Source organism: Anas platyrhynchos, chromosome 9 (genome assembly GCF_047663525.1).
Source record: "Anas platyrhynchos isolate ZD024472 breed Pekin duck chromosome 9, IASCAAS_PekinDuck_T2T, whole genome shotgun sequence".
In the NCBI taxonomy this organism is placed as follows: domain Eukaryota; kingdom Metazoa; phylum Chordata; class Aves; order Anseriformes; family Anatidae; genus Anas; species Anas platyrhynchos.
In genome coordinates this window covers 4,284,714-4,312,180 of record NC_092595.1, presented here as the reverse complement: position 1 = coordinate 4,312,180, position 27,467 = coordinate 4,284,714, and the positions used below count along the sequence as shown (strand labels likewise).

General features: G+C 40.3%; 1 protein-coding gene across 5 annotated transcripts in view; it reads right to left on the bottom strand.

Moving 5' to 3' along the window:
• LOC101795342 (uncharacterized) overlaps positions 1 to 27,467 on the bottom strand; it is a 191,852-nt gene that overhangs the window by 71,284 nt on the left and 93,101 nt on the right. For all 5 annotated transcript variants that reach the window (XR_005267893.2, XM_072042412.1, XM_072042410.1 and 2 more), the window contains one exon: positions 14,788 to 14,910. Coding sequence is in view for 4 of the 5 variants with exons in the window: in XM_072042412.1 (XP_071898513.1) it covers positions 14,788 to 14,910 (123 nt within the window). In the remaining variant the exon portion in view is untranslated. The remainder of the gene's footprint in view (positions 1 to 14,787; positions 14,911 to 27,467) is intronic.

The window sequence follows — 27,467 nt, the reverse complement described above, 5'->3', positions numbered from 1 at the left end:
TTAGCTCCCTTCTTATGCTTGCTGCCCCAGGAGTGAGTGCTACAGAAAGACCTGAATGGCTGTAAATTGCCAAGGGAAAGCTGCTTCCTACCAGACTCAACCCAGCTGTAAAGAGCAACATGAAGAGAGGCAGCAAATGACGTTAAGCTGTGAGCATCACGCACCCCACAGGCACTAGAGACTTGCTGGGATGCCACGAGTCACACCAAGCTGGGAGGTGCCGAGCACCATGGTCTCACCGAGGCCAGGAGCAACAGCTCCTATCTTCAAAATGCATAATTTGTCCTCACCAAGGCCAGGTATCCCACATACACAAGTAAAAAGGGCTTACACTCACCCAGTTAAAATCAGCTGGGCACACACTCACACTTGGGGACCCAAACCTCCACAGTACCCAAAGTGGACCTGGCCTGAACAGGCTTTCACAGGAGCACTACACCCTTGTTACCAGATGCCTAAGAAATACTGCATGGAATTGGAAGGGATGACACATGCACATCGACATTGTCGGTTCACCACAATCCACCCAGCTCGCTGCAGGAAGGATGCAACCAGCGGAGAGAGGAAAACACAAACCCCTATGTCCCTGTATTTAAAGGATGGTTTACATGGATGGTTTTAAATTTATAAATTTGGGTTATAATTAAACATAATTATAATAATTATTTATAAAAAAATCGTGACCAGAGAGAGGAAGCATGGTCTACCCCTTGCAGCAGCATCTAACTATTTAATAACATCAGGGTTTGGTCTCTTCCATGCCCAGGGAGCTCTGTGGGTCCACACGTGCTAGGATTAAACAGTCAGTGACAGGGAGGGTGGAGAAACAGGGAAGGGAAGACTGGATGTTATGTAAAGAACCACAAGGAGAAACAATAAGGAGCTATATGTAAACTTATCACAAGTGGATAAACTGTTCATCTCAATATTTTTCTGGATTAGGTTAACAAAAATCCAGCTTTCCACTCATTTGTGCTGAATCACTCACCCAATCCCTTCAGCTTGCTAAAGTGCAGCTCATTTCGTTCATCTGACATGCAAACTCCCTTATTGTTTGGTATCTAAAACGATATTTAAAATCAGCAAAGATGGGTAACAGCACTTTCCCTTCTGTTATTTGTGATTAGTCTGGTGTATCAATTCCAAAGGATGTTTAAACCTCATGCAAGTTACAGAGTGAAAATATCATATGGTCGTCCCCCACGAATTTACATGGTGGATTTTACACAGTAATTTCACATGTTTCAAAGTTGACTAATTCGTATACTTAAGGGAGAGGAGGGGAACAGGCTCGGTACCTGGTCTTGTATAAGCTGATCGCAAAAGTCAGAAATTTCTGTATATTGTGAGAGTGAAACATAACGTAAAAACCACCATTGCTATAAGCAGATACATTTATGACAGATTCAGCTCCCAGCTTCCTTTAAATCACACAGTCTCCCCAAGTCTTGAGTTTGAAAATGCCTGTAATTTGACAACCAGTGTGAATCCATTCACAGATGTACTTACTATTAGGCGTGACATGATTTGCTCTTCAAGCAGAAGTTTTTTTAATGACCTCTCCTGTTTGACTAACATTAAAGTTGTTTTCAAGGCTTGAAAGTTTGATTCCAGGAGTTTTGAACCTCCCGTTGCTAGAAAAATGCTTGTCCAATTTTTCCGCTATGAAAGTTGTTTGACATTAGCATTGACTCTAGAAATAAAATACAACAAATTTTAAGTCTGGTCAAAACCAAAGCTTAAAATTCAAGAACAAAATACAGAATTTCTGCTAATTTTAATTGAAAATGTGCTTCTGTTTCACCGAACCAAGCTGAGCTGCAAAAAGGGAAGAGAGCAATTTTCTATAGCTGCAAGATTTTAAATCGCCACGTCTTCCATGAACTCTAGGGCTCTTTTTTATACTTCACAAAAAATACCATAAATATGTTACAAGCTCTTTTGAGTGGTCCACTAGAACCTGATGTTAAAACACCTTGGTGAAATAGCTTTCAGCATAGATAAATGTGCTCCTGCGGAGCTTGCTGGGTCATATTAAACTGTTCCTGCTCCTGGGCTTTTATTTTTGCTCCTCACCTATTTGTTTCTGCCCTTTTCTGGCCCTTCCAATGGATTATATGAGCATCCATTGTCTGCTTCGGTTCAAAGTCAGTCAGGTTAGCTCAAATCACTGCTGCAGCTTACTTAAATTTCAGTAAGTCACAGGTGTCTGAGGCAAGCTCGCTACAACAAAATTAATTAATGGAATAGCTTGAGCAAATCGTACTGAAAGAAGCATGTCAAGTCTGATAAGAGATTGGTTAAAAGGCATGGTTAAGAGATTCCTTACCCAATTTAGTCCCTGAGAACCAATTGCACGTTGAAAGAGGGCCCTTGTTAGTGCGGCGAGTTCTGCACAATGTTTCTTCTTTGCTTGGGATTAAGCACAAAGCAGCTTTAACCTGCACTATTTTGGCAGGGTTATCCAATTAGCCATGCACAGAAACAGGGTTTCCAAGTTATCTAATTATTTACCTTCCCCTGAAAATCAATGGCATTTTTTTTTTTAAAATGCTCTTTGTAAAGGTTTGTCTGACTTTCAGTCCGTCACCTTCCTTCAGACCTCCCTGGTGATTTGGTCACACCGTAGAGGAGAATTTGCTGCCCTGCAGTTGGTACCTTGCCCTATATTTCAGATATTTTTCCAGGTAGCTTCAATGGCTTCAAGCTGTGACTAGGTCGGCTTTCCTCTCTCACAGCCCTGGTTTATCCGTCTTTATACCGAGCACACCAAAGGACACCGGGAAATGCTTAACAGCAGTCATCTATGGGACTCTGCCTATGTTAGGTAATAAATATTTATGTCCAGGTTGGGAGGGAGACACATTTCCTGATGACTGCTTTCAAGGAGGGAAGAGGAAAGAGCCATCTCTAAGGTATGGCTGTCCTAGGGAGCAGCCGGGAAGAAGAGATCAGAGCTGGAAGCACTGAACAGGGCAATCCACCCGGACAAGCCTTAAAGACCTGGATTCAATCTCCTGATCTGTCACTGGCCTTATTGGACAATAAATACAGGGATAAATTGCTGTGAGGTGTCATGCAACCCCATCAGGGGGAGCCAGCATTGATTTGAAAGAATGACATTTGATTTGCCAAAGATCCTGGTAATTTGAATTCATTCTGGGGACAGGTGGGATGGTTTTTCCTTGGTTTGTTTTCTGTTTATTTATTGATATCGTTTGTTTTGATATGGCTTTGTATCACTTACGTAAAGACTGGCACAATGCAACCTCTGAAAGTGGTGACTTGCTCCTCACCAGTGCCTGGGTCCCACCACCACAGACCATTTCTCAGGTGTCCCTCGAGAGCAGACCTCCTGGGAAAAGGGATGTGAAAAGACGAAAATGGCCAATACCTGTACTGCTGCTTTCTGCTTGAATTCAACGCCTGACATGCCAATCTTTCCCGAGATATTTAACAGTGGTTTAGCTCAATAAACAGTCAAGAGCCCTTCATCCACAACTCTATATGCGAACCATATGTTGCAGCTGAAAACTTTGAAGATTATAATTAGAACTGTCCATTCAGTTTAAACAAGGTCAAGAATGAAAACTATTTCAAATTCAATAAACAGGCCATTTGAAAGTGTAGATGCTGCAGAGGACAAGCTTAACAATTTAATTGACAGGTAAAGCTTCATTTCTAATCCTCATTTTGATATCGTCTGTAGCCTCAGGAGTCAAAACACATCACTGCTCAGTCCTCAAAATATGCAGAGAAAATGAAAATGTCAGTTGAATGAAAAAAAAGGAGAAGCATCTGTTTGATAGCTGTGTAAGCCTGTGATATGTAAACTGCTTTGGAGTCAAGCAGCCCTAATTAGAGTTTCAAGGCATTCTTCATTAAATATACACACAGAGACATATATATGTGAATTTTAAGCAATTATTGGGGCCAGATAATTTGAAAGAAAATCAGGGTATAGAATTAAAGTAAAGAAGAGGATAATTTTCATGGACAGACCTCAGACAACACTGTGACGCTTGCACATAGCAGGGAAGAAATAGTTTTCATCGTCTTTTCACGGTACAGATCTGTACGTTTTCCTTCAGTCTCATTTTTTTTAAACGAAAACCGAACAGATCCATTTCTGCATTTCAGAGCAGCACAAGCATCACAAAGAAGTACAGCCAAGAAGGAAGACTGATAGGGTTACCAGCCTCCACACTGGGTTACACTAATAGATATTTTGGCAACCGTAGGCACTTGACGACTCCAATCCACATCAATATGAAACCCACATGGAAGGACACGGGCTTGCAGTGAAAAACTGCAGCCAGGAAAAGTGAATGACCACAAGAAGAAACAAAGGAGTTCAATCTGAAAAACAACAACCCGGACAAACGCATAACTTATGATCTTAAACAATATTTATACGCTGAAGAAAACAGCCCCATTAATTTTACTGTTTCCTGTAGAAAAGCAGTGACTGCACCGGCTGCAAGCAGGGAATTTGGAAGAGGACGTTTTGCCTGTGCAGTGCATCAGTGCGGGCTGAAAGACAATAATTAAACATTTATGTAATTTCTGCTTAGGAAAGAGGCTTTGAGATCGCTAGCATCAGCAGGTACACCGCAACATACCGCAGGATTTTCTGATGCGGGGCATAAGAGCAGAAGGAAAATTTGTTATGGGACTCTATCAATTTTTAAAGGCAGTTCCTCAGCACAATTCAGTTAGGCCATGCTGGGAGGCAGGAGGGTGGCAAAGGAGGAAAGGATATCTGCGAGGAGATGCACTTAATAAGCGACAGCGTGATACAGCCCAACTCCTTGCGCAGATTCAAATCGGAGATGTGGTGCAGAGGTTTATATGTTGGGCCATCAGCATCTTCTCTCAGCAGGATGTGACAGTTTGAAAAAACAGTTATGGAATAAAAAGAGAGAGAAATGACTGATACGATGAGAATATTTTTTGTTGTTGTTAGCAGCAATATTAATGCCCACTTGCCGAGCTCAGTGAGTGCCTTTACTACAGTAGGACGCAAGGAAATGTTTCTTCTACACACACAGGAGGTAAAATATGCAAAAAAGGGGGAAAAAATGAAGAAAAAAAAAGATAATCATGCAAATTGCATCGTAATTTGATGTTTCCTGCTTGCAGTACATACACTCTGCTTGTCTGAAACATGAATGCTATTTGTAACAAACGTCCTACTTGGGCTGGGGAAAAGCTTTATGCCATCACATGGACAGCCTCTTCTCGCTGACTGACTGGAACATCAGACAATCTTGGTGATAATTGGTTTGGGTGGAGCAATTGCTGGTAGATCTGTATTTTTTCAACACGTGAAACACTTGTAACGCTGCCACTGCTCTCGGAAGACAGGGCTGGTTTTGCATTACTGAGCTACTTCAGAGTGTGGGATAGGGAAAATGGGGAGGGAAATAACAGACCACCGAGGTGACCATAACTCACTGCCTAGATGAGACCCCAGTACCTTCCACTCCATTACTGAAAATTCAGCTCACTGAAATTGCTCCATGGTCATTAGTTCATATGATGCCTCCCCAAGATGCTCCACAAGCGTCAATTCCCCACCGGAGCTATCGTAGCTCCAGACCGATCTTCTGCAACATAAATAGTCAGCAAGCAAAAGACAGTATGTTACACAGATTTTTTTGCTCTGCTTCCACCTAAAACATATTAGTTGTGACTCTGCAGAGATCCACCAGTGAGAAGAGGCATTAATACATCCCAAACTTGCCCATACCAGGCTTCCATAGCCGCTGGATCCTAATGAATGATGTCATCAGGCACAGAAGAATTTTTTTTTTTTTCCTGAGATTAAAATGACATTAAGTTAATCACCGGATTGCTCCATTTTTTATTAGCCATTTTTGATCTCCTTCACTGGCATTGAATCCCTTTTGGAATAGTGTCTGTTAACAAGGTATCCAGGTGGGTCTTCCAAAGATCCGGTGCGTGCTAACAGCAGGTATATTTCAAGTTGGTCTTCTAATAAATCAGTTAAACCCAGTGAAAACCCTCAGGTACTCGTGTAATTGAAGTTTGAGTAATCCAATATGATGGTGATCAAACTACTCATCTTTTAATAAGGAACCGTAGCCTCCCCAGCAGTTGCTACCTTGCTGGCAATCACGTCTGGATCGCTTCCTTCGGGCCAGCGCTGTGAACAGAGAGGCTGAAGGATTTCTGTTTGTTTTAGGTTTTATCACAAATTGCTTTAAAGTTTTTTTTTCCTTTTTTTTTTCTTTTTTTTTTTTTTCCCCTGAATGTATCAGTCGGCTCATAAAATCCATGGGCATTTCAATAAAAAACGGGATTTCTATTAGTTGTCCCCATTAAAGACGGCATTAAATGCTTCTCAAGAGGAAGACAAACAGCACTCGGGAGCTGTACCTCGTCCTACCTCCGGACCTGCCCTCTGGCATTGTTTACATAGCCTATAGGCAAAGCTATAGAGAACGCAATAGTTACCCTGCACAATGCTCTCCGCTGAAAGGCAAATGCGCACATTTTTCCTTTTATAATTTCCATTTAAAGAATGAATTGAAGGTTTCTAAGCCTTGCCTCTCTACACAAGAGTAATTCAGTAGCAATTTACATTTTCGATGTGCTCAGAATGAACACCAAGATGACTCATGTGCTGTTTATAAGATGCTTATATTTGCTGGTAAATACCTTGCTACAAACAAGCTATAATTTAAGTATTCAAAAGCCTTGGTTCAGCATAAAATTACTAACTGTAATTTTGGAGACCATGACCAGAGCTTCAATTTCAGGCTTGCAAAGCTCTTCCTACACAATGATTCTTGAAATTATGAGTGTATTTTCTTCTCTGACAACGGCAATCATTGTATCTCTGTAATTGCAGAAAAGATTACCTAGCTTTTAATTCACATTAGTCAGCTGCAACAATACCGTGCTTCTTTCCTTTCCTTTAAAATAAACTAATTATTGTCAATCAGCCCCGTGGAATGTTAACATTCTCCATAACCTGCCTTTCAGAGGTAGTCATAAATGTTAGAAACTAGCTAATAGAAACTAATCAGAGCCCTAGAAATGTCTCAAAACATATTTGTACTGCAGTCTATCATTTTTGTCATATTATTTCGAAGTATTATACGTTGTCTGGACAGTAATAGTCCATTCATATAGATATATACTGCTTTTCATCTAACTATTCAAAGCTCTTTATGTGCATCAATTAAACCACATTAAATTCCTGACTGGCGTGGTAAATACCACAGTATTACCAAACCCTAAATATTTCTGGTTGCCGAAAGCTGGTCAATAAATATGCAGCAGTCAGTTCGCACAAGGAAGTTTTCACACCAGTGCGTTTGATCATCCCCAGCTTCCCGCACAAATTCACTACTGCAAAAATTGGCCTCGCAGGTAGGGGAAGCACGAAGGGGACGGCTGGCGTTCACCCACACTTCATGCACCGCTCCCTCCCAAAGATAAGAGCAAGTTGCGGTTCCCCTTGGTATTTCCTTCCAGCTGGTAGAGCCCATGTGAGGCTTCTCGGAGATGGAGGAAGACTGGGAGCTGGAAGCCCTGGGGCCACAGCCCCGAATTGGCTTTGAGCAACTGTGCCGGGGGCTTTCAAGTGCCAGATGGGCCTAGGCAGCAGAGGCTGGCGAGCTGGGACTCTGCCTTTGTCGTTACCTGGGAGGCCTGGGACTTCGAGAAATAATTTTTCCCTTTCAGCCCGTGTCAGATCAGTGATCAATAATTCATCTGATAACTGACATGCAGAACGGGGTGCCAGTTTGCTGCGGTTTATGAATAATCCCACGCTTGTTGAAAATCGTGCCGCTTTGGAACACAGCAGCAGATGTGCTGCAGGAAACATATTGCGTTATCAATACGCGATGCGTACATATATGTGTGTAGGTGTAGGTATGTGCAACTACACCGAGCTCAGCGAAATCCTTACATAATTTGAAAATTAAGCTCTGGTTATGCAAAAGGCATATTAAAATTCTGCAATTAAATTAAAAGTTCAATGAGGAAAATCTGGAAAACAAGAAAACCTCCAAGGAAAAAGGGGAGTGGGATCATGAAATAATCATCGCTGTTTTCTTGAAATAGAAGGGGTTCCCATCCACCCCAGACGTTAAAGCTGTACATGCAGGAACACTGTTCCTTCGCTCCTTCAGTCCTGTTGTTGTTTGGAGCTTCTGGTTAGGATCCTTGCTCTTGACTCTGTTTGTGCCCAACTGGTTTGCTTAAAGGTGACTGAAGCCCAGTTTCTGCTTTAAAAGTGGCTGAAACGTGACTGTGCTCATCCTCGGTGCCAATCGATAGGCTCCTGTATTCAGGAGAAATGAGCTCACTCTTCGGTGGCTGTATTCATTTTGGAGGAAGCTGTCATAACTGTTAGTTCATCTACCCTGAGGGATGCCGTACGTGAGAAGTTATGTGATCTCCCTCACAGCCTCTTTGTTCCGTGAATAAGAGAAGAGAAGGGAGACTTCTGCAACAGCCAAGCATGAATCAGGAAAAATCTGAAACGGTGCAATTAAAATGCAAAAATAAATCTGTATAGTTATCAGAGCATCAGATGCTCTTCTGGGCTAATACAACCACATTACTGCTCCAAAACCAGGTTGGAAATCTCTGCTGTTACCTGCCCCACCAGTGTGTTTATCCCCCGTGCTTCCCTGGTTGAAGAGAAGCAGGGCAGAGCTGGAAGGACTGAGATTTTGCTGAGTTTAGTAAATGATACATTTTAATAAGATGGAAAGTGCTCGCGTGTCCCTGGTGTGTAATTGAGTGGATTAGGTTTGGAAGGGCGCACAAAATGAGAGGGGAGCGACCAAACCAACACGCAGCATCCGTTGTGTGCCGGCAGCCGCTGTGAGCCCTCAATTAGCAATCCAAAATTCAGCTCAGGTTCCTGCCTGCTGTGGGCTTGCCATTAATCAGGATTCAGGTAATTCATTTTAAAAGTCCAATAACCTACAATTAATGCTACTTTTGCTATGAATCTGTAGTAATTTTTACTACTTATTTGGAGTACATTTTTTGCTGTAGTACTGTCACAAAGAGACAAATGCAGAAAGATGATGCTATTTGCCTAGGAGAGTGCAACAGCTACCAGCATCTATTGATCCCAGCTGGCTCTTAATGCAGCACGGGGCTGCGCAAGAAAGGACAGACAAATGACCTCCAGCATTCATTCCTCCTGAAGAACCAGAAAAGACAAATACTTAAAAAAAATAATAAAAAATAAAAGCATGAATTTCAAAAATAATTAAGAGTAAAAATTAAATTAAATTCCCCCCAAAGTTTGCAAATACGAATGTCTTATGGTAATTTCTGTCCAAATCTTCTTTCCAGCCATGTACAAACACAGAGTTCAAATATCCTGAAAAACACAGAAGTCTGACTGCATAATGCTACATGGTGTTTAAAAGGCACAGTTAATCGTTAATCTTAGTTAATATCCTTCCTTTCATAAGAGAAAAAAAAAAAAAGGGAAGCCTCGATTTTTATCAGCTGAGATCTGAAATCAAAAGCCATAATTATGCTTTATATTTGCGACTAAAGATACTGATTTGACAATTAGGAGCAACCATAAATAAACAATATTCAAACGTAAAAATAGCTATTGCTACGTGTTGAATTTACTTCAGATGATCAGACCACGCTACCGGCACAAACTGATGGAGAAGAGAATATTTATTCCTTAGCTTCTGACAGAGTGCCTCAAAGCCCTTTTACACTTTGAAACTTATATGCTTTGAGTTTTCTGACTCAGCCCTAACAGCCCATAGTGGAGTCCCAAGGTACCACTAAGCACTTCAATACATGGCTGGCAATAACAGAAATTAGGTTTTGTGCTCTTTCTCAACTCTTTTTCTTTTGCCTATTCTTTTTATCTTTCCTTTCAAATCACTGTAAAAATCTAATAAATTAAAATTTCTTTGTTATCAAGATTGTTAACCCAGGGTCTGTTACGGTTACATGATGGAGCTGTCTGTGTCCCTCACTCTTCTCTGAGGTGGACGTAACATGGGCATGGTATTTCAGTTACAGATAATTAGGTAACTGTGATACAATTACTACAATTTAGCCTTATTTCCATATCTCAGGACAAAGTTTTAAAATAGAGAAAAATAAAGATTGTTGGGTGGCTTTACCTCAATGAGGAGTGCCTTCGGCAGATTACTCTAAGACTTAAGTTCAAGCTGAGTGGTACTTGTTGCATGTGCAATCAGGGCTGGGCTACATTTCTTCTTGTAAAGTATCATTTATTTTCTGTATTCTCCTTTGATTGAATTGTTCCTGAAAATATCTAGATCTGTGCCATGGTATGTCACAGTGTTATGAATCAATGAAATTTCTAGATTTTGAGTACTAAAGAAGTATATCCCGAATCAGTCCAACTGAGAAAGAAAGAAGGAAGGAGAGAAGGAAAGAAAGAGGGAAGGAAAGAAAGAAAGAGAGCTTCCTGGCATCTCCCTAGAGGTACACAGTGTTACGTCCTTCAGTTTTTTCACAGGATGCAGCAGAAGCTTGGTGCATTGATTTGATGGGCAAGGAAACCAGTCCAAATGCAGAATTACTGTGTTTATTCTCTTTGGCAAAAACACAGCGTTTGACAAGAATAAGTTATGACCGAAACCTCAAGCCTTACAGACTAAATAAATGCTGAGGTCATCTTAATAAACACTTTCTTTGACAAATCCTTCAGTTTTCCTTTTAGTCAAGCTATTAACTCTTCTGTGGAAGCAGTGCTTAGAGAGTTCCCATCAGACAAGAAATCAGGATAAATCATTGACACCAATGACTATTTTATTACTTGGGTAAACAGCAGTGGCCTTGCAAAGTCACACACCGTCTCTGAAGGCAGCCGCTCCACGAGCCTCTCCAGCAAAGGTCAGGGATCTGCCCAGGCTCTGAGGCTGGACTGAACCCCCAGGGATGCCCAGGGACTGGGCTGCACTGATTGCAATATTGCTCTAATCAGTAAAATAAAAGCTTCGTTCCATCAACAGCTAACCATATGACTTCATTTGTCTCCAGCTTCGTTCAGTTGCCTTGACAGATGAGAACACAATAATATAAATAAGAAATGACATTTTACCAAAGCAGGTTAACATAAGGTCACAACCTTTTTCATTTGACTTCTGTAGCTTATTCATGTGTGAAAACATGTTTTTGTAGCTCTAGCCTCAGCATGCTTTACAGATCTGGACTTGTGCTGAAAGCTGAGTTTTAAAATGGTATTTACATTTGGAAAATAGCATTTTGCTTTTTGTGATGTTTGGGTAGAATCGTTTCACATTAGTTTAAATTAAGAAATGAGAAAACCTATATGTATCACAGAATATCACATAAGAAGTCAGGGTAACCTCTGCCTAACAACTGAGGAGCTATTGCACACAGATGAAGTTGATTTGCGTGCACACACACATTTCTCCTCCCTTACTCAGACCAAGTTAAAGCTTTCTGAGCAAATTCCCCCACTGACATCAACCAGGATGCCCCTAGAAATGCAGAACACCAGTATGGATGCACAGGGCACAGAATGAGGCTGACAGCTGTACACTAATAAATGTCAAATATTAATTTATGGTACTATTTGTGCAGCGATTTAAATCCAAATCCTTTTTCATCATTAATTTTAACAGGACACATGAAGAGAGAGAGGTAAGCATGAGCTTTATGTCAAAATCTGTAATGCCTATGTGACTATCTGCCAAAATATATTTCTCTGTCAGATAAGAAGTTCTGTCTATGAACACTGGAGATTTCAGCTGCAGTACAACACACAGATAATTAGACTTGAAAGGCTAATCAGTTCACCACTCTGGCTGGCGTCATCTATAGATGCACGTGCCTTCATCTTCCTACAGCTTGCCTCTTGATGCAAGCAACCCTCTCTGAAATAAGATGTTATATACAACATAACTCTGAACGATATATCCTGCCATAAGAGACCACAACCAGTTAGAAAAGATCCTTTTTAAGATGATCTGGCCTATTTTATGCTGTTGTCTTGTTCATATTCATGTAGCCTTATGTCTTGCAGGTGCCTTTGAAGACACAGAAGGTAGAGATGCTCAACTCCTACTCTAAAAGTCTGTAGCCATTGTCAGCTTATACTCTTGGGTCTCCTAAAATGGCTCCCCAAAAAGCTATTATTGACTAATCAGCAGTACACTTCATTATGTTGTTGGATTCATGAATTTTCACTTTCACCTTCTCAACATTAAAGAGCTACAAATGGCTAACAACAGTATTTTATTATTTTTTTTTAAGTTATTTCCTGGCAACATATTTCCTTTTTGTCAAAAGGATGCTCTATTTTGTTTCTGAAAAACAAGATCAATCTTCGCACTAATAATGACCTACTGAATAAAATCTGCACTACTTCCACGGTGCTTTTATAACAATATGCCGTATTTGTACCTTGGCTAACAAAAAAAAAAAAAAAAAAAACATACTGTACAGCAATTGATCATTTCAGTCACCAGTGAAATAAAACCAACCGTGAGACAGATAATGGGAGCAGAACAATAGTGCACGGCTATTTAATGCTAGAGTTTAGACTAAGAGCTAACATAAAGCACAATGAAGCTATAAAGAAAGAAAGAATGTAACTACCCAGAACAACTATAAGCCTTATTCCTCCAGAAATGCTGGCTAACCTGAGCGATGAGAAACTGTTTTGCCCTCATCTTCAAGATGAGCCCTTTGAGCAATGCAGAACCATCGCATCAATAAAGCACCAAGTCAGTGTCACATCCTGAAAGATCAGCACCTTCGAGCAGCACACGCAGCTTTCTTTGGGAGCTCACATTTCCCTCCTGTCAAAGTCAACCACTGAGTCACTTACATTGCAAAATCTGATGGGTACAAGTTGGCCGAAGGTGCTTCATTGCAAGTCTGTAGCCACTGGCTTGTCAGTATCAGCACCACGAAAGTCAAGGTGCAATTAGCATTAATTCTACATTCACCTTGATCTATGACTTGAGCAGTTTCAGTTTGTTGCACATTTCCATTTTTGTCTGAAGATTTCAAACAGTGGCTTCAAAATGGCTAACAATATGTTCTTCTCTAAATCCTGTGTAGTACAAGAATCAAATATCTTGAGCTCTATTTGATTTTTTCAAAGAATGTCAAAATAACAGATTTTGAAGCCTATTTTAAGAGTAGCAGAATTGTATAGAAGGAACACTAATTTGACTGACACAAAACAATTTTAACAGAAACAGTACCCCCGCATGCTAAACAATTTAGGATTACAATATGTAGTACCCCTGCTTTCAAAAATGTATTTTATTTTATTTTATTTTTTTATAAACTTTTAAGCAGATGTGAAAACAGCAAGCCTTCACAAACAGACCTATGCACTGACTCACTGGCATATCACCAATTAGCCACCAAAAGAGGTAAGAGAAGACTGAGGTGAAGTAGCAGGAATCTGTGAATTATGCCTAGTATTTCATGCTCCAGCTCTCAAAAGGCCAAAATGAAAGCACTGAGGACCATAATGAAAAACTTCAATCAAAATAAAATAAGCATCTACAGCTTATTTACATTGTCAAGCTTGATATCAAATGATAGCTTACCTTGAAAAATAATTCTACAATCTTCTAGTGGAGAAAAAGGAGTGCAGCCAAATAAATTACAAAGTTAGGGTAAAGAATACGATCACAGCTAAGAAATACATTGCTTTGTAATAAATCTGAAGAGAGACATTGAAGGACAATGATAAATGAAATCCTGGAACAAAGGAATTTGTGTGACGCTGTGCAACAGGAAAAGCCAGAAGAGATGGCATCTTGTGAAGAGATGATAACACAGTTTGTACAACAGGAAAAGCCAGAGGAGATGGCTTCTTGTGAAGAGATGATAACACAGTTTGTGGAAACATACCTAACGCCTTTCATCTTGAGAGAATCAGAAAACTTCCACTCTACACTTCCTGTAGCAATGAAATACAATTGAGGATGCAATCTCGGCACACAGCCAGTGCCCAGAAGATCATACAGCAGCAAACGTTCATCAGCTGCATTAGCGGAGAATTCCTAAAGACAGATCTGCTCTGGCCTCTGACATCTTGGCTACTTTACTCCTAATTTCAGTTACATTTACACCTAAAAATGGAGCGACTGTAGATCAACAGATCCTATGGGTTTGTTTACATCCATTACTCCATGTTACCAATGCAACTCTAATGAATTATGGTTAGATTTCCCAAATGTTGTAACATAAGTTTATGTGATGTTTTAATTTTACGCAAAGTCAAGCTTTTGCATAGCATCTTTTGCATAGGAACAAATTTTACCCCATAATGCACTAACTGGACTTATATTTCCCTTAGGAAGAAGACAAATGGGTTTATGTAGCATGTGATTTCAAATCCTTTTTTATTCTGTTAATCTCTAGCTGTGGAATTGTGATTGAAATGCAAAAACGTATGTGTATTTTCTGATAAGAACCATTTTGTTTTAGAGACACGAAATGTTATCAAACATATACACTTTCTTCAGGTTTTTAAACTGATGATGGAAATTCTATAATCAGAACATGGCACAACCAATCCAGGTTAAATGATAACAATTTTTCAAAAGGAAAAAAAAAAAAAACAACCCTTTGAAGTGTTCTTAGAGTTACATCTGCATAATCCAGACATGAGAAGATCGGCTTTCTTGACAACTCTGAATATACACTCTGGCTCCAGCTAAAAGCTAACACTTACTTTTCCTTTGCAATGTCTTCTCTGATTCCTTAATAGCAGAAAGACACAGAACAAAACATTACCTCCACACGATTTTCCATCTTCCTGCAGTTTCTGGCCAGCTGGACATTTGCAGTGGTAGCTGCCGATGGTATTACAGCACTGGTCGTGGCAGCCACCGTTCTCCGTGGTGCACTCGTTTACATCTGTGGGTGGAAAGCATTAGGCGGTCAGTCAAAAGTGGGCATTGACCAGATCACATGTTTATTTAAGAATATCTGTGTATGATCCTGATATTACAGAAGTAAAAAGTTACTGAGAAATACAGCTAAGGCCCCTTTAGGCCACCACCGCAGAAATGGCTCCCAGCTATGTCACCGTGCCCCACCACGCAGCCGATAGATGCAATGGGGGGATTTTTCCTCCTCCACTTCTGTGCAAGGTAAGATGCAAGGTCTACCCAGCCTCAGCTGCAGGCTGAGGGAGCTGGGGGTGTTTGGCCTGGAGAAGGGAAGGCTCTGGGGAGAACTCGCAGAGGCCTGCCCGTGCCTGAAGGGGCTGCAGGAAAGCTGAGGAGGGACTCTGTCAGGGCATGTAGGGATAGAACAAGGGGTAATGGCTTTAAACTAAAAGAGGGGAGATTTACATTGGATATAAGAAATAAATCCTTCACTCAGAGGGCGGTGAGGCCCTGGCACAGGCTGCCCCGAGAAGCTGGGGCTGCCCCATCCCTGGCAGCGCCCGAGGATGTTGGAACTGGGTGGGCTTTGAGGTCCCTTCCAACCCAAACCCAGCCTGTGATTGCGATTCTTCTCATAAGAGCAACAACAATCTTTATACTGCCATTTCCACCACTTCACTTGTGTGCTACGTTGCTGCCAGCATTCATGACAGAGATGAAAAACCTCTAGAAAACAGTAGCACTAGAAAATAGTTAAGGTCCTTCTTTCCTCGGGATATGTGTGCACTTAATATCTGCACTCCTTGCCTATTCACCTGCTCAAGCTGGTGCTTGCTTGCATGATTTTGAATGGGGAGAAAAAAATCTTTACACATTATAAATGAAGAACATTAAAGAACCACATAAATAATCAAGTAAATGACTAGTCAATGGCAGAGAAAAATCAATACTGAAGACATTTTCTTTTTAACCTGTGTACTCGTATATCCTGCCCAAGAATTTCTGAAGAAATGTGATAGAAATCTCCGGGCCAGTAATGCTCTGTTGAGCTGCATCGCAGACAACAGATGGTATGAAAGTATTTCCAAAGTAGAAAATTTGTCAAGTGGGATAGTAAATATAGCAAAACCAGCAGGTATTTGCTGTATTGATTTCATGTATTCTGGAAAGCATACTTGTGCATTACTTTCTGGCTTGCATCGCTCTCTCTGAAGTGTGAATGTTGTCTCGTAGACACGCAATTCGTCCACTGCAGAGGCATGGAGGGACAGCAATGAATCTGTACAAGAGCAACGGGTTGTGGGCATTTTTTATTGGTTTGGTGACAGACAACAGTGCACTGGTAAGGGGCAAGCCAGGGCTAGGGGCACATGCCAGGTTCCCAAAACCTGGCATGAGGATGTAGGTGACAGATGTCATGTCCACGAGGACTTCGATATTGGTAAGGATCACACGTTGCATTCAGGTTAGAGAGCAAGAGAGCTGCGAGGAGGAAGATTAAGCAATAGTAGATAAGCATCATCATGACTATACAAATTGGAGCAATTACTTCATATTAGGGACACTCTACATCAGCACTGGGGAAATACAGCTTTTTAAAAAAAGTTCTAATTAGACTCTGTCTAAGAGAAATACAAAATGCTGCAAAAAAAAAAAAATCAAAAAAGAAAGAATTTCACATGTATACAAGAGAGATGAGAGCCTTTCAACTTCAATCCTTAGCTGCTAAAGACTAAGATTTACCAAGGTTCGTTAGTTCTTTGATGAGCTTGAGTTTAATTTTACTAGTTCATTTATGATCCTGTCTAAAAACCAGAGTTCAAAGAAATTTTGGGGGAGGTTTCAGATTATTAACAAGCTAAAGGAAAGCACATCATGCAATGTCAACATTTACTAACACATATCTGAAGAGGCACAATCTCACTGAAAACATCTCATTTCTCTGCAGCTAATTTCTCTACAGCTCTACATTCAATGCAATGACCGACACAGTAAAACTTTCTTTATTCCCAGTGACACTGACAAGCACTGGCAAGTTGGATTTAAAAAAATACATCAGTTATGTCAGAGCTACACAACAAAGCAAATCTTAACTCACACGAAGTCAGCAAGGCTTTTCTCTTGATTTCATGGAAACACAATTTAGACAGAAACTTTTCTGAAGTAAAACACTTACACACCCCGAAACGCAAAAGCAACCCGTACCGAAATAAAACACTCGTCTGTTCGCTTCTCAGCAAGAGACTGAGAGAACATATGACAAGCAACAGATTTTAGTCCTGTTCCTCAAAGCACAGGAAGAAGGCACGGTAGCGCTGAGCATCGTACAGAAGATCGACAAAGCAGACGTGTTCCAAGTGATTTACTCCCTCTAACTAGCACACATCTTGATATGCCTTGTGGTAATAAACAGTAATGAGCCGCATAATAACCCTGCTCCACAGCTTCAACTTCTATTTATACTAGCAGAATTGAAAACTAATAAAATCTCTTGCTCTTTATTTTTTTAAACAAAATTATGTGAGGAACTACTTTATTTTTCTAGACCACGTTTAGCATCTGCAATACTACATGACCTCCTAGTATAAAATATTGACTAAGTTCCGTGGTCTATAATATACAGCCTAATTTATTAACACCAATGTCTGTATTTTCAACCAAAACACTGAAAGAAAACCTTTCAAGCTGAGAAGCTAATCATTATCCTCTTGATTTCACAAGGGTATAATACACGCGGAAGTCTATGGTGCTATTGCATACTAATGTACAGAACATTTTTCCTTTTGATTGCAACATATTTATATTAGCAATCAGGAATCTTCTTGTTCAGCATAAAAAGCTGTGACCCACCCATGTGTTTTGCCCCAGTAAAAGAACTGGTGCTTCTACAACTCTTTATCTTCTTCCATCTCTTTTTCTCATGCTGTGTCCAGGATTTCCTCATCTCTGCCTTAAAAGTTGTTTTTATTCTATTCTTTTTTTTTTTGTCTGTTTCTTACACCAGAAATCTACTGCTTTTTCTACTGCATGCAGAAATTCTGACTTTTCATCCATACTCCTCTATAAAACAAATATGTCATTTAAAGCTAATCGTCATAACTCAGAAACTAAATTATAGGTATTGTAAGACAGCAAAATGAGCTTTTGACATAGCCTTTTCCCTACGACACAGCACACATATCTGAAGGCATAACCCTCATTAGGTACAAGCCATAGTAGTTCAAAACTTAGTGTTAAGGAAATTTGCTCTCTAAACACCTGCATCTGCAATGTACAACCTCCTGTACAAGAGCTTCTCCACTGCTTGTATTATGCCAACTTGTTTTTAACAGTCCCAATAATAAAGGTCAGAAGTTGCCTCAAACAAGCACAAAAACAAGTTATCTGAATGTGAAATAATAACAAATTCATTTTATATTTACATTGTTAAAACATGGATCGTATGGCCCTTGTAAGCTATTCTATATTCCTAAAACACAGAGTAGGCAGAATTTTAATGTCTGATTACAGATTTGCCACTGTAAAGAAACAAAACAAAACAAAAAACAACTACAACAAAAACAATTCTGTCAAATGATAAATTTCTGTCTGCTTTCCATATTCAATGTCATTCAAGGTTGCAAATATATTTGCCTTTTGGATAGCAAGAAAAATGACAGAAAATTTCTGACATGTAACAAGTCTGCCAGGTTAGGGCTGACAAAAGTTCAATGTTATCAAGACTATCAATCCATCTGTAATGACATGCTGTAGGCGCTTCAGAAAAATAAATGTGATGCTTTCTACTGCAATATTTCACATTTATTTATAGAGCCAATGTTGCAACACAAAAACATTCTCCACGGGACATACTTTATGTGAGTTTTCAATGCTTTCAATATGTTTTCAAACGTATGAAGTCTTAGAGAATAAAAATGAAAAAAAAAATCTAGATTAATTTAATATTAACTTTGTATATGATGCCTGTGATGTGTGTGGAAAAAAAATCACAGCATTTTAATACACTAGAATTCAAAAATGTAAATTGTAGGCATCTGCCTACATCCCTTGCTCACAGCACAAGGTATTGTAAAAATGCATTCATTTGTCCAAAAAGCTCCTCAAATATTTGATATCTTCAGCATAGGAGAGCACGTCCGTTTTTCAGGAAATGGATCACCTTTGCTCAATTAACTATGCCTAGGAGCTATATGCTGGGTGGAGAAGGACTGATCCCAATAGCCTTCTCCATTCTTGTTGAATGCTCCTGTCTGAAAGTATCAGATAGCAAGCCAGAGCAAGCCAGAAAAAAATTTTCACAAAGATTTTTGGGAAGTCTAGACGATTTTAGATTTCCTACAAATAAATGCAAAATTTTTATAAATGCAGCACTGGACAAAATTGTATTCCAACAATGAACTGAATCACTTTCTATTTTTGGCAACAATTTAGATCTACGGGACACACTAGCCTAGAAGCAATAGTATTTTAGGTAAAGGATTTTACCAGTATAACAAGTTTAAGGAATTTGTATTACTGTAAAGAATAATTTTTAAGTCAACAAAGAGAATCTCATAGCCGCAGCCCATTATTTAGTGTTTTTTTTCCCCCCAAGGTTGCTATATTTATCAGTTGCAGATGAGCAACAACTTTATTTAATGCAACCACATGCAAACTTGCCATTTCAGTGACCACTCGCGGGGGCTAACCTGTGCTCTGAACCGTAAGCAGCTGACTTCAGCGCATGTCATAGCTCAATGGGCTTGTAATAAATCACTGGAGTGGAATAAAATCTGCAAAATCATTCACATTGTTATTGCAATACCACACGAACAAAGCCCACCACTACGGAAAGGGGAGGTTATTTTGATTAGTTTGAAAGTGTTTGGCTAGCACACTGTGCTTCAATTAGGGGTCAAAGTAACCAGAACATGTTTATTTAGGAGGAATACAGCAGTTCACTAATAGCACATCATCCCGGTTGTGATTTTCTCCTGAAGACTGGGGTGAAGATGGGCAGATTTCAGGAATCTAAATATTAAGCAACTTTATCTAAGAATGAAGCTTGATTACCTGCTGTAACAGACACTGGCAGCATCTATTGATTTTAATGACAATTCAGAAGTGTAAATTCCTAACTCAGAAAACATAACGTGAATGCTTGCAACATCAAACTTGAATGTTTTTCGGCACAAAACCCTCATAATACTTATCATCAAATCCTCACTATATAATGTGCAACCTAAATGCACCTATATGTGTACCTTGATAAAGATGCGTGCCTGGTACAAGAACAAAGAGCTATACTCTCATTCATATTACTATTTGCTTCCATGAGGAAATATAGTAGGTGAGCATCTGCAGATTATAAAGTGCACTTGAAAACTTCTCATTTATAGCTCTAAACGGTTTGATTCAAGTTTTAAAAGTACCAAAGATCCAACAAATAGGTAGTTCCTTAAGGTTTTAGACACTGCTTTTTTTTTTTAAATTACGGCCCAGATGGTCTGCAACCAAAACCATATGTCTGAATGAATCCTGAAGCCTGAGAAAGTTGATTTGAACTTTAAAGGCCAATCACTGCTATGACAGTACACAGCTCACACGAGTACATACGCACATATATCACAGCAACGTTACATGTAAATAGCCAGACTGGACAGGCTGGCAAGCACAATGCTCACGCCCCAGCTACTGCACTTGCTTTTTTCTTCGTTTTGTGCAAGAGCTATATAACAGTCTTCTTTGAACAGTAATTGTCTTGAAAACATAAATTACATCCATCATTTTCAGTGTGAACCATAAATTATCTGCCTGAATAGAAAACAAAGCTGCTCATTCTGGTAGTCAAGCACAGTCCTACATGTGTATTGATTAAGCACTCTTAATGCTTTATTAGGTTTTCTTCCTCCACAAAGTCAATAACAGGATGAATATTTCTTCTTGTGCTGTTATGAAGTATCGTAAATCTGAGCTGTTATTAACAAGCATCTGATTAGTGGAACAAACTTCTGAGAGTTTGGTACAGACTTTTCTCGAGTGAGCTCCCAGAGAACACCCATCATTGCCATTGTCTCCACTGGCAGCTGTTGTACCCTGTTTCCAAAAGTTATCACCTCCTCTTTTATTATTTTCTTTTGTAGAAAGAAGTTACCTCTGCACACATTCCTCTTGATCCCCATGTCACATCATTTACACAGAGAACATCAGCCATCTAATGTAACGACTGGGTGCATAGCCCACCTACCCCAGGGGTGTAGATCTCTGCAATGGTTTTCTTGCTTTTGTCCCTGGAGCATTAAAAATTTTGATTTTATGAACCCTAGATGCAAAACCAAAATCAAACAAAACCTCTTGTTAAACATCCTTTACCACTACTAATTTTTCCTTATTAAAATCATAGGCTGAAGATTAAAAACAAAAACCAGATGCATCAGTCATTTGCACTTGCACACATCAAGAATAACTCCTTTAAAATCAGGGTAAAACTCGGCAGGGAGAAAAAAATAGGCTCAGAGTTTAAATAACAAGTTAAAGAATAAGCTCTTAAAACGCAAGAGGCTGGTAAGAACCGCTGTGGTACTCTAGAGCTGTTTTTGCCCCTGTGCAGTATCACAAAATGCTCAGTGCTGTGCTGTGGGTACAGAGGTGGCCTGCTCCACCACACACTTTCCTCCTACCCTTTGGAGTATATAAAGTCTGGACTAAATCCTGAAACTTGGCATTTAACTGTCCTTTCAGAATCTTACTGCTTACCCTCCATAACCACATGCGCAGCTGGTCTCTCTTTTCCTTTCTTTCTTTTTTTTTTTTTTTCCTGAGCTTCAAGGACATTTTGCAACAATAACCTACAAAACCAAAGTGCTGGGTGAAAAAATACTTGCTTTGATTTTTATTTTTTTTTTATCCCACTTTAAAATCATCTATAGCAGGAACAACTACTTCCTAAAAGTTAACTGCAAGACCTAAATCATGTTCCAGTTTTCTTTTAATAGCAACTGGAATAACTAAAATGAAAGGATAAAAAACCTTCCCACAGTACAACGAAATCCTGTAATAGTACTCATTTTTAAAACACATTTCACAGGCAAGGTATGAATAATGCAACTGAGCATCCCAGAACATCTGAATTAAGCAACAACAGACTAACGGATGCTAATTGGCCATGATTGGAGATGATTGTGGAGCACGGCTAGAACTATGATTACAAACAGAGCTAACGCACCCAGCCCAAACCTCAAGTACCGTTGCTGCAATTAAAGATATTTTATCAAATTAGACAAGTGTTTGCCTTTGCCTGCTACGATGGTTGTGAGCAAAACATAAAAGAAAGCATCATTTGCTGTAATGTAGCTTTCCTCACAACAGAGCTCTGCTGAGGCGGATTTCTTTCTGCGTAGACTTTTCATGCCACAAAACGACAAAATGGAGCCTTTTTAGAAAGAACTCAGGACTCCACAGTGGCATCCTCAAAAGCCTTTGCCTGAAAATGCAGCTACCCTAAAAATAAAAATGCCTTCTTTTTGCTGTATATCTGACTTCCCTTGCCAACAAGTGGTGGGTGTACACACACAAACAGGGTAGAAGACTGAACTTTGGAGGTTTGATTTCACGATATAAAGCTCTTTCCTATCTTGCAGGCAGGTAAACACCCTTTAAAAATCATATCCATGGAGTACCAGTGAGACTCCAGGAGTCTTATCAACTTGAATTCTGGCATGAATTGCAAGCACGAGTTAAACATTTGGCTCCAGCCAAGCCAAGTGCTGGAGCCTAACGGGGAGTTCACAAAATGCACCTTGAACCTGAGACAGGCTTGCAGCTTGCAGCCTTCTGGCGAAGAAAACCAGAAAGGGCCAGCCATTTGGTCACAAACCCAGGGTAGGATTATGCCAGTATTGTTCCCAATAAATGTTCAGCTTCCCTCTTCTGCGTCTGTATCTCAAGAAAATTTATGTGCAGAACTACTGCCTTTCCCCCCACTTCCCATGATCGTCTATAAATTGGGTCATCAGAGTGCAATTGTAAAAGCATATAGAAAAAGCAGGTATGCTAGGTCATTGCTAAAAGCTTAGCATTTACATTTATTAATCTTAAGTGGTATAAATCTCCATAAAAATGAGTTACTTCCGTATGAAAAAAAAAATCAAGGCTATGCAAAATTATTTGGGTTCTTGGGCTATGATAGCTGAAGAGTGATAACCAGTAGATATGTGCAAATAACCTGGGGTTATCCTCGGGTTAGCTAATGCCAACGTCTTCAGGACCAACCATCAGCTCAGAGACGTAGAGCACTGGCATCAAAGGAGCACAACGGGAAAGCGAAGAAGGTGGCTGATGCATTCTGCTCAACCTGTATTTTCAAGAGATTTAAAATGTCACCTCCCATGAAGAGCCCTGCAACAGTCCAACACATAAATAACAAAAGCAGAGATAAAGATAGCACCGTACATTGTTGATGTTTTTCAGGCTCGCTGGGCTAAAAGGTGAACGAACAATTTCAGAAAGAAATAAATACACTTGTTCCCAGGTAAAACCTGTAATGATGGGTCAGAGCCTACCAATTCAGCGGTGGCCCGTGTGGGATGATAAAAGGCCTGCCACCCCGTGGCTCTGACATCCATGCAGAGCAGCAGCCCCAGTTTGCGAGGCCGGAGGAGGAGCTGGGCAGGTGGCAGGGTGCAGGGCACCACTGGGCCCTACCAGAGCAGCTTATTGGAAAATCAAATTTAAAAAAAAAACAAAAACAAACAAACCAAAAAAAAAAAAAAAACACAGTTCTGTAAAGGAACCTCAAATCACGATTTTATCTGATCCAGGACGGGACAGGAGAGACAACAAAGAAAAGTACTATTATAAGTATAAAGTGTTTATTCCAGCTTTGTCTCTTTTTCTTTCCTCTACTCAGCAAGAGAACAGATCGATCTAAGCATGCATGTGGCTCCTCTCCTCCAACCCTGTAAAATAAATGCCTCAGACCCAGGAGCCCACTCCTTTTGGCAGTGTTTTGTGGGGAGGAGCCCCTGCAGCACATGTGGGCACCTCGGGGCACGCCCCAGCGGGTGCCAGGCCCAACATACCCCGGTGTGTGTGCAAGGAAGGGGACATGGACAGGAAAAAGTGTCATTCAAATGCTTGTCCTTAAACAGTATTTGTCTCTTAATGAATGATAAAACCCTGCCAACTGGACCGTCAGGCCCAATGTGGAGGTGCTGGAGTCCCAGTTTCAATGGGACTGAAGCCACGGGTCCAGACACTTCCACTCCCCAGTCAAACAGGCTGCAGTGCAGCCTGTGAAATATATCAATTTAATGACCCTAAATTTCAGGGCATCCCTCTTGTAAGAAGCCAGGTAGTTTCCTTCTAAACTACTCTTTCTCATAATATCATTACCCACAGGACTAAGAAAGTGCACAAATAAGATCATTTATCACATGAATAATATTTTTCCCCCTTTTTTTCCCCCCAAACTATTACATACTGATATGATTGTGAAGGATTTTTTAGCAGGGAAAGGATGCCACGTGCCTGGCTTCTGGTTTAGAGTTAGAATGAATTTTTTGAGTTTTAAATGGAAACTCCCATTTTCTTATTTTTTCTTAATAGTTGTCCTTGCCAGTCAATGTCAATCACTGGTGGGACAGACTCTACTCATCGCTCGATACAGCCTGGGATTAGATCAAGCAGCACGCCTCCGCTGCTGCCTTAAATGAGTTAAATATTTCTTTCTTCCTATTTCCTCCTGAATAATCTCTCCTGTCTTTTGTTTTTTCTTCACTAGAAGACCTTCCTAACAGCTATGTGGGCAGAATTACTCACTACCCTGTCAAAAATCCTGTGCTAGCTACAGTTGTCAAGTAATCTCACTTCTTCTTACTACAGAAAATAACTTTTCTGTAATTATTCTCTGTGTGGCTGAAAGATGATTGCACAACCAGGTCAATCCTTTAACAATGAACGTAAATGAGAACTCTTTGTTTGGTCTACACAGACATATGCCATTGCCCCTTAGCTGCGCTCACTCACGGTGAGTTCTAGTAACTGATCTGACACGTCAAGGGCAACAGAACCCATGGAAAAAATGAAAAACAACAAATGATTAAATCTTCATCAGTTTAATTTGTAAAGAAACCCTAGGGAAGTCATTATTCCCAGAGACTTCATTGCCTAATTTATCTTCTGAATTCCTCTAACTCTTTTGACACCAGTGGGTGCTTGTTAACTGGTGCTTAGTGTCACTGCAGGGCAGGCTTTCCTCCGCCCGCCCCATGCCAAAAGCAGTGCTGTGCAGCACCTCGATGGATGGCCACCACTGGGCATTCATAAATGCAGCTGCTTCATTTCATGCTAAACAGGAGCTAAATATTTCAGAAAGATCCAAAAACGGCAGAGAGGTAAGCATCCTTTGTCTAGGAGGGAATCCCTGCTAATGAATTCAAGCAGGACACTTACGTTGGATATGGAGTTACAGCAAGCTTGAAAAAAGATGTCTGAACAATTAGCTTGTGTGCAGTTCTTACCAGTGAAAAACTCAAAGCAAAGGACTAGAAAAATAAGATTTATTTTTTCCCAGATAAATTAACATTGATGAGCAGAGAACAGCTCTGATTTCTTGGGGTCTTTCCTCATAGATCAGCAGAGAGGTCTCCTCTCAAACAAAGAAATCCTGCTCTGCGTGACGCCACAGTCAGGCACTCTGCAGAAGGAACAATTTGGCTGGAAGTTATCTCAGACTGACACCAGCATTTGAACCTGGGACCTCTCCTACTTCTGCAAGCACATATGTTCACCACGTGTAGCAGTCGCCGTTAGCAGAGGTAGCAGTCTTGGGTTTACAGCCCGGGAGTTCTGGTTATAAAAATGTGATCTCAAGGTTTTTAAACTGTCAGATGTCAAAGGTGATCACAGACAGAAATTAGAGGGCTGAAACTGCTAATCCTGCATTGTTAAAACAGATTCATACCAGAGTCAGAAAGGACCAGCTTCGTGCAACCCAAACTTCACACTCTGGTTTCCAACCCAAACTAAATTTGCCTTTTAAATCTACAAAGATGTCAGGCTTCTGGTTTTGATGGGGAGCCAAACCCAATTTTTTCAGGGGGTATACAAAAGAAACGTACATATGTTTTCAGCAAAGCATCAATGAGATGGTGCAATTCATTTAAAACGTCAAAATGACTACAGCAGTTGGTCTTTTCATGGGATCATTTTGCACATTAAAACATCCATTCCTCCACCCTCCTCTCTGCAAACAGCAGCTATGTTTTTATGTTCCTGACCATTAAAAAGGGTGTACTGCTGTAAAATCTTAAATAACAACACAACACACAGCCATAAAGTCGTTGGTTTCAAGATAACCAACCATATTTTGCGAGCAGCACTAAGGTCACAGTGTTAAAGTTAATACTCTTAAGCAGAATATTTATTAGAAATAAATTTAATATTCTTAAGATATATTATAGATGTTCAATAAATTAAAAACAGACATCAAAGGGCAAAAACTATTAGGGGTGAAAAATCAAAGCATACTGGCTGTGTGGAAATAAAGACATTCACACAGCATCTGTGTGCAGAGCATAGGAGATTCCACAGGCGTGTACTATTTGGAGTCCTAGTCCTGTTCGCAGAAGGGTGAGGAAAGAAATCAATAGATATGTTTACCTTGATCTTTCGTTCACTCTTAGAGACCACTCAGAGCTTCTAATTTAACCAAGCCTCTTCAAACCAAACACTGACAGCTCTTCAGCATGTGGAATAACAGTTGTACAGCGTACGTCAGAAGAAACCAAGGCAGATCAGCCTGCCCTGCGCTCGCCTCAAACTGGGTTGGCACTCTTCAAACCCAAGACCTTTCTTGCTTTACGCATGCCTCCCTCCGAAGCAGGAGCATCGGTGAATCTGGAATTTCACATTTTGGAACTTCACCCTTCAGTTCCAATCAAAAAATAAATTCCTCACATTCAAAGCAGTCTAATTACTTTTTTGCATGGAAGAGACAGCCAAATTCATTCTGACTCACAAAAGAGAAGTGTGATATATGAGAAAAGTACATGTAGTGTAATGTTATGGATGGTTCTGAAAATCTAGCTGGAAACATACGTCGCTCCTAACATCGTAGCTGTTGCCAACAGTTACCACCTAATGTTGTCTGAGAGGCTGCAGAGATTTCATGTTCAAAGGAAAAGGCAAAGACTTGTATCTGCTGTTAACCATGCTGCTGTTACTGATGGCAACAGCAAATTTTTAACAACCGGAAACATTCCTGGGACAGCACTGATAGCGTTTTCATCGTGTGTGATGGATTCACTACATACACGGCCCCCCAGTGCTTAAAAAGCAACACACTGCCCCAAAATCCTGAAAGTTGACCAGGGAGCTTTCTGAGGTGGGAACTGGTGCTGTGGGTGCATCAAAGCATGAACATTTAAGTGATGAATATTACTTTTCTGTTAAAGCTTTATTTTTTGTCCCCCCAGGTTTTAAAGGGTCATTTTCTGAACCCCCTCTTGTACTTTGTAAGAGCAGGGACCAAAACACAGCATTTCCAGTAAGAAATCAACAGGGTTGGGTCAGTGCAGCGGGAGACTGACAACTCTTCCTTTT